This window comes from Neoarius graeffei, chromosome 1, assembly GCF_027579695.1.
Source record: "Neoarius graeffei isolate fNeoGra1 chromosome 1, fNeoGra1.pri, whole genome shotgun sequence".
NCBI classification, from domain to species: domain Eukaryota; kingdom Metazoa; phylum Chordata; class Actinopteri; order Siluriformes; family Ariidae; genus Neoarius; species Neoarius graeffei.
This window is the reverse complement of record NC_083569.1, coordinates 119,508,192-119,516,686: the sequence shown is the minus strand read 5'-3', so window position 1 is coordinate 119,516,686 and position 8,495 is coordinate 119,508,192. Positions and strand designations below refer to the sequence as shown.

Below are 8,495 nucleotides of genomic sequence, written 5' to 3'. Positions count from 1 at the left end.
TTTGAGTCATTGTCCTGCACTTGGGAAGGAGCATTCTGTCACTGAACAGGCTCCTCTGGTTGCTGATGACGGTGTGCAGAGGGTGACTGGCATTGTCCATGATGTTCAGTAGTTTGTCCATAGTCCTCTTCTCTGTCACCGTCACCAGAGAGTCCAGCTTCATGCCGACCACAGAGCCGGCCCGCCTGATCAGTTTGTCCAGCCTGGATGTGTCCTTCTTGGATGTGCTGCCCCCCCAGCACACCACGGTGTAAAACAGGACACTGGCGACCACAGACTGATAGAACATCCACAGGAGTTTCCTGCAAATTTTAAAGGACCGCAGCCTCCTAAGGAAGTGTAGACTGCTCTGTCCCTCCCTGTATAAATGATTGGTGTTGCAAGTCCAGTCCAGCTTGCTGTGACTTTTGGGACTCGTGTGAAAATCTGATGATCTTTTAGGTCATATTTATGTAGAAATATAGAAAATTCTAAAGGCTTCACAAACTTTCAAGCACCACTGTAACACAAAAAGGAGGAGATGTCATATATGGTTTATATAGGGCGGAACTAATTTTAAGGCAGTGTTGCAACAGAGATGCCTTTTGGCAGCAGACTGAATGTTTTGGAGGCAGATAGAAAACATGTTCATTCTGTGTGTTGCTCCTAATGGTTGCATGTTTGAGCAGACAAATAAAGTTAATGTAAATTAGGAAGCTGACCCTCGATCAATTCACAGTAAGCAATGCTACAGATGACACTACTTCCTGTTTGTGTTGTTGTTTTTCACTTGATTTCTGTGACATTACAGTTCAGTTTCACATAACACTAAATGTAACAAGAAAAGAATAAAAAAAATGATGTCATTACTTCATAATAAAATGTAAATCTTTACCAAATTACTGTGGGTTTCATGGAATAAAACACTTTGGGATATGCTGTTATTGAAAAATAATCGCCATTTGGTGTTAACAGTAACTCCACGTCCCCACTGATTATTTCCAATAACAGCATGACACTGACTGTACTGTCAGTAAACCGGGATGTATGGATGCTGTCAGTCCCCCACTCGTTTGCTCACTCGAGTTTTTGACGGTGTAGTTGCCTGTGTTACCTTCTGGCTCTCCCCTTTTAGATATGCTGTCATAGTTAGTTTTACCAGAGTCCCTGCTTGTACTCACCTCAAAATGTATACTGTTTTTACTTATCAGGTGACATTGGGCATACCTAACAAACTGTGTTTTCTCCCCCCCCCCCATCTGTCCCTCTGAGTTACATGTCAATCCTGAGATCAAGATGCTGACCTCTTCTGCTCCTCTGACCTGCCTGATCCATTTGGTCGGAGTCTCATCACATTGCTCCTGTGGAGGACGGCCCCATATGGACAGTTGAAAGTCAAACCTGGAGGATGCATTTGCAGTCATGCTTTTATGGCTGAGGACTACAGTTGACTTGCTAACTTTAGGACTGCAGTTGTCATGAACAGTTTTGCACTCGAGTTTCCATCAATGAAGAGTTATAGCATCAACAAAACTGACTTCATGTTAAAACTGTTAATGTTATAGTCATGCTGTCTGTTATCACCCAAATGAGGATGGGTTCCCTTTTGAGTCTGGTTCCTCTCGAGGTTTCTTCCTCATGTTGTCTGATGGAATTTTTCCTTGCCACCATTGCCACAGGCGTGCTCATTGGGGATCAATTAGGAATAAAATTAGCTCATGTTTAAAGTCATTCAAATTCTGTAAAGCTGCTTTACGACAATGTTTATTGTTAAAAGTGCGATACACATAAACTTGACTTAATCTATTTTAGGACTTGTGTGAAAATCTGATGATGTTGTAGGTCATATTTATGCAGAAATATAGAAAATTCTAAAGGGTTCACAAACTTTCAAGCACCACTGTATTATGGTCGGTCTCACTTCAATAAAACGTCTTCAGCTTTCTGGCATTTTTCACTGAACATCTGTCAGGATTGCCATGAGATAGTATAAAAGAAAAATACCAACATGTTGTATGAATGATTATTAAGATTTTAAGAATAAATGCTTTAAGGTGATGTAAATATGTTTCTCTTCTCTTGTGAAGCCCAACACTGAGATTTTTATTTTAATGTACACATTTCTCCAGCACACTCTGATGACAAAATTAATATCATTAGTAAAAAAAAAAATACTTCCTAAAATGTACACAGAGCAGATTTATGACAGAGATGGATCTTCAATGCATCTTCAACCTTAGCCTGCAGCTAGGGAGATTGCCAACCCTCTGGAAGACATCATGTATCGTTCCAGTTCCCAAAAAGAAATTGGCCCAGCGAGCTGAACGACTTCTGACCAGTGGCATTCACTTCACATCTGATGAAGATGTTGGAGCAGCTCTTCCTCAGCCTCCTCAGACCCCAGGTACAACATGCCGAGGACTGTCTGCAGTTTGCGTACCAGGCAGGTGTCGGTGTGGAAGACCCCATCCTCTACCTGCTACACTGAGCCCACTCGCATCTGGATAAGGGAAATGGCACAGTGAGGATCCTCTTCTTGGACTTCTCGAGTGCCTTCAACACCATCCAGCCCCTATTGCTTCAGGACAAACTGAACAGGATGCAAGTGGACCCCTGCCTGGTCAGCTGGATCTCCAGCTACCTCACTGACAGGCCGCAGTACATCAGGCTGAAGGACATCATGTCTGACACTGTAATTAGCAGCACCAGAGCACCCCAGGGCACGGTGCTAGCCCCTCTTCTCTTCACCCTGTACACCGTGGACTTCTGCTACAACTCGGAGCTGTGTCACATTCAGAAGTTTGCCGATGACACAGCCATCGTTGGGTGTATCAGTGATGACAGAGAGGAGGAGTATAGGAGCCTGGTGAGGGACTTTGCTGTGTGGTGCAACAGGAACTTTCTACAGCTCAACACCTCGAAGACCAAGGAGCTGGTCATTGACTTTGGGAGGTCACGACCAGTTCTGATCGAGGGAGTCGAGGTGGAGGCTGTGGATTCCTACAAGTACCTCAGGCTGTGGCTAGACAGCAAGCTGGACTGGACTTGCAACACCAAACACTTATACAGGGAGGGACAGAGCAGGCTACACTTCCTTAGGAGGCTGCGGTCCTTTAACATCTGCAGGAAACTCCTGTGGATGTTCTATCAGTCTGTTGTCGCCAGTGTCCTGTTTTACACCGTGGTGTGCTGGGGGGCAGCACATCCAAGAAGGACACATCCAGGCTGGACAAACTGATCAGGCGGGCCGGCTCTGTGGTCGGCATGAAGCTGGACTCTCTGGTGACGGTGGCAGAGAAGAGGTCTATGGACAAACTATTGAACATCATGGACGATGCCAGTCACCCTCTACACACCGTCATCAGCAACCAGAGGAGCCTGTTCAGTGACAGAATGCTCCTTCCCAAGTGCAGGGTGAACAGACCCAAAAACTCCTTTGTCCCTCATGCCATCAGACTGTACAACTCCTCTCTGGGGGGAGGAGGGGTAACAGGAGGACAGAGGATGGGAAGGAGGAGTAGCCTAGCCTAACAATAAGCAATACCAGACAATGTGCAATATAATGTGCAATATAAAATGCAATATCTTTCCTGCTGCCCCCACACACTTCTCCCCCCTTCCCCCCTCCTATCTCTCCCCCCTTCCTATCTTCCCCATATCTTATTCTTTTATATTTGTATATGTAAATATTTAATTTATTTTAATTTATCTCGAAGTTTTCTCTAATTCTTTTCTCTGTTTATCTGTAATGATGCTGCTGGAATCTTAATTTCCCTGAGGGAACCCTCCCAAAGGGATCAATAAAGTTTTATCTAATCTAATCTAATCTAATCTAATCTAATCTAATCTAATCTAATCTAATCTAATGGAGACAGTAACCCTGGAGTTCACTGAGTAATTTTCCTCCATCTATTGGTTAAAAAGTGTAACTGCCTCATGAGAAAAAGTCAAACAGTGGGCGTGTCTCATATGGCGTCACTCAGGTGAATCAAAACTGGAGCTCAAATCCTTTTCATGACCAAAACCCTTTGACCCTTTCAGCAGGACACAATCTCCAGTTTGAAGCTTCTCTCTGTTTCTTCAAGGGATTAAAACCACTGCAGGTAAACACTAAGAGAACAGGAACAAGAGGGAAAAGAGAAATAGAAATTGGTAAGCAGTGCTACAGATGACTTTACTTCCTGTTTGTGGTGTTGTTTTTCATTTGGTTTCAGTGACATTACAGTTCAGTTTCACAGATCATTAAATGTAAGAACAAAAGAATAAAAAGTTTGATGTCATTCTTTAAGAATAAAATGTAAATATTTGCCAAATTGCTGTGGGTTTAGTGGAATAAAACACTTTGGGACATGCTGTTATTGAAAAATAATCAACATTTGGGTGTGAACAGTAACTCCACTTCCCCACTGATTATTTCCAGTAACAGCATGACACTGACTGTACTGTTTCCTGCTTGGAGAATTAAAATGTACCTTGTGCTTAAGGACACTTCATACACTGTGACAATAATGCATTTTTAATTACTAATTAAAATTAATATGAAGTGTTTAAAATACTCCTGAAATTTGCATTTTGAATGTCGAGTGGTTTCAGAAGAAAGAGATGAATATGAAAAGGACATAATGAAGAAAATGTCACACAAGTGCAGTGAGAAGTGAATCATTCAGGAGAGAGATTTGAGATCATTACTGGTGTTATGGATTATATTCAATTCAGTGTCCATGAACATTGTGTAAAGTTTTCTGTTGTCTAAATCCACTCTCATCATGTCTCCTGTGTCAGTCATGGCTTCCTCCAGCAGTGTCCTGAGTGAAGATCAGCTCCAGTGCTCCATCTGTCTGGATGTGTTCACTGATCCAGTCACGACTCCATGTGGACACAACTTCTGTAAGATCTGTCTCAAAGAGTACTGGGACAGCAGTTCACACTGTCAGTGTCCGGTGTGTAAAGAGGAATTCCGTAAACGACTTCAACTACGTGTGAATACGTTCATCTCTGAACTTGCTGCTCCATTTAAGAAGGCAGTTCAGGTGAAATCCAGCAGCGCTGCAGAAAAACCCACACAATCTGTGGTGCTCTGTGACGTCTGCTGTGAAAAGAAATGTGCAGCCGTGAAGTCCTGCCTGATCTGTATGGCCTCTTACTGCAAGACTCACCTGGAACCTCATGAGAGAGTTTCTTCTTTTATGAAGCACAGACTGATGGATCCTGTGGAGAACCTGGAGGACTACATCTGCCTGAAGCATGAGAGACCCCTGGAGCTGTTCTGTAGAGACGACCAGACATGTGTGTGTCAGTTCTGTACTGAGGGAGAACACAAAACTCACAACACTGTTCCTATAGAGGAGGAGAGTGGAGAGAAGAAGGTGAGGGACTGAAAATGTTGATGTATAGTATAAAGTTTGCAAATGAATTTCATGGATGAAATATGATCCCTTCAAAAAAACCAGTTGATGTATTGTGTGTATCTTTCTCTCAGACTGAGCTGGGAAAGACACAAGCGGAAGTTCGGCAGATGATCCAGGAGCGAGTGAAGAAGATTGACGAAGTCAGACACACTGTCAAACTCAATAAAGTGAGTCTCTTAGCTGACCTACAAAATAGCTCCTTTCTAAAAACACATTCAGAGAATAATGATTTAATGACATGAAACAAAATAATCTCAATTTGTCTCCTGTTAGAAAAACACAGAGAAGGAGAAAGCAGACAGTGTGAAGGTCTTCAGTGCTCTGATGTGCTGCATTGAGAGAAGCCAGACTGAGCTGCTTAAGGTGATGGAGGAGAAGCAGAAAGCAGCAGAGATGCAGGCTGAAGAGTTCATTAAAGAGCTGGAGCAGGAAATCACTGAGCTAAAGAGGAGAAACACTGAGCTGGAGCAGCTCTCACACACTGAGGATCACCTCCACCTCCTACAGGTCAGAGTCCCTCTGTTTCTCAATAGCAATGCAGCACATGACAGGACAGCAGTCCCCATGCTGAGGGATTTCTCCTCTCTCCTGCTGTACTGTAGATTTACCCGTCACTGTGCAGCCCTCCACACACCCAGGACTGGACTGACATCACAATTAACCCTCAACTGAGTGAGGAGACTCTGAGGAGAGCTCTGTCTCAGCTTCAGGAAACTCTCAGTGAGGAAATGGAGAAGGTTGAAGAGATTAGTAAGTGTTTATTACACAGACACATTACATTTCCAGTATTTTGTTTTAATTCATAAAAATCAAAACATTTAATTAAATCTATCAACATTTACTCAGAAATATTGTCCAAAATTATTTTCCAAACAGAACTGAAGAGAATTCAACAGTATGCAGGTTTGTGAGCTCTTCTTGATCACATGACTAAATATATATTTCTTCATGGTTCCACACTGTGCAATGATAAAACTGATGTTCACTGTGTTTCTGTCTCTCAGTGGATGAGACTCTGGATCCTGAAACAGCAAATCCTTATCTCATCCTGTCTGATGATGGGAAACAAGTTACATGTGGAGACAAGAGACAGAATCTCCCTGATATCCCAGAGAGGTTTGATCGTTGTCCCTGTGTGTTGGGAAATGAGGGATTCTCCTCAGGGAGATTTTACTATGAGGTGCAGGTCAGAGGGAAGACTAAGTGGACTTTAGGAGTGGCCAGAGAGTCCGTTAACAGGAAAGGGATGTTTACAGCCAGTCCTGATGATGGATACTGGTGTGTGTTTCTGAGGAATGAGACTGAATATAGAGCTTGTGATTCTCCCTCTGTCCCCCTCTCCTTGAAACAGGCTCCTCAGAAGGTGGGGGTGTTTGTGGATTATGAGGAGGGTCTGATCTCTTTCTATGATGTTGATGCAAAATCTCATATCTACTCTTTCACTGGTCAGAATTTCACTGAGAAACTTTATCCATACTTCTGTCCCTGTGTCAATGATGGAGGTAAAAATTCAGCACCACTGATCATCTGCCCTGTTAATCAAATCTAATCTTCGCTTTTATTACCTCGCCTGGGACGGATTCCTCCAGGGGGCGAGGTATCTCATCTCATCTCATTATCTCTAGCCGCTTTATCCTGTTCTACAGGGTCGCAGGCAAGCTGGAGCCTATCCCAGCTGACTACGGGCGAGAGGCGGGGTACACCCCGGACAAGTCGCCAGGTCATCACAGGGCTGACACATAGACACAGACAACCATTCACACCTACGGTCAATTTAGAGTCACCAGTTAACCTAACCTGCATGTCTTTGGACTGTGGGGGAAACCGGAGCACCCGGAGGAAACCCACGCGGACACGGGGAGAACATGCAAACTCCACACAGAAAGGCCCTCGCCGGCCACGGGACTCGAACCCAGGACCTTCTTGCTGTGAGGCGACAGTGCTAACCACTACACCACCGTGCCGCCCTGGGCGAGGTATCGTTTTTGGTCATTTCTTTGTTGTTTTGTTTTTTTTGTTCACAATATTATGGGAAAATGGCTGGATCAATCTTAATGAAACTTTCAGGATAGATGGGCATTGGTCTCAAATAGAACCTCCAACATTTTGAGGGTCATCTGGTCAAGGTCACCAAAAAGGTCAAAATTGTTTTTGTTGTGTCTACTGCCTCATATAGAGGCGCTAGCCACTACGTCATCGTGCTGTAAGAATGTGAGTGTAATAGTCGCGCTCTGCGCATGCACATAGTACATGTTCCTATTAAGATGGTCAGTGAGTGTGTACAATTCGGTTCACCATTCAGAAAAAATGGACGAGACTAAAGAAATCGCTTTCAGACATCTCATCTCATTATCTCTAGCCGCTTTATCCTGTTCTACAGGGTCGCAGGCAAGCTGGAGCCTATCCCAGCTGACTACGGGCGAAAGGCGGGGTACACCCTGGACAAGTCGCCAGGTCATCACAGGGCTGACACATAGACACAGACAACCATTCACACTCACATTCACACCTACGGTCAATTTAGAGTCACCAGTTAACCTAACCTGCATGTCTTTGGACTGTGGGGGAAACCGGAGCACCCGGAGGAAACCCACGCGGACACGGGGAGAACATGCAAACTCCGCACAGAAAGGCCCTCGCCGGCCCCGGGGCTCGAACCCAGAACCTTCTTGCTGTGAGGCGACAGCGCTAACCACTACACCACCGTGCCGCCGCTTTCAGACATGTTTATGCTTATTACAGAGGGAAAGTGCATTCCACTGAGCTCTAGCTCATAAGAGTTTGGGTCATGGTGACAGCGTGTGTATGTCAGCCTCGGTTCAGAGGTTTCGGTTTTGAAAACTGTCAGAGGTAGGAGTAGAATAATATAAAGTACACACTTGGTATATTTTACTTCTGTGATTTTTTTTTTTTTTTTTTAATTATTAATTTTTGGATTACTCTATTTTTATGGCTACTGACTCATAGAAAATATATATAATGCTGTATTTACTGTATAGACATGGGATCAGAAAACTGTTTTATTTATGAGCAGGAGCCACATGGACCCATAGGGGACCTATTTTTTTTAATTTTTTTTCATAATATCTTCCTTCATATTTATCATAA

The 8,495-nt window shown here is 43.8% G+C and overlaps 1 protein-coding gene across 1 annotated transcript; it reads left to right on the top strand.

Moving 5' to 3' along the window:
• The first annotated feature begins 3,973 nt into the window (after nucleotides 1-3,973).
• LOC132882651 (E3 ubiquitin-protein ligase TRIM39-like) lies at nucleotides 3,974-7,768 on the top strand. Its single transcript, XM_060915737.1, has 7 exons — nucleotides 3,974-4,131; nucleotides 4,762-5,345; nucleotides 5,459-5,554; nucleotides 5,661-5,894; nucleotides 5,990-6,137; nucleotides 6,264-6,290; nucleotides 6,392-7,768. The coding sequence occupies exons 2-7, from the start codon at nucleotides 4,764-4,766 to the stop codon at nucleotides 6,934-6,936; spliced, it is 1,632 nt and encodes a 543-aa protein (XP_060771720.1). The 5' UTR covers nucleotides 3,974-4,131; nucleotides 4,762-4,763; the 3' UTR covers nucleotides 6,937-7,768.
• Nucleotides 7,769-8,495: the final 727 nt, after the last annotated feature.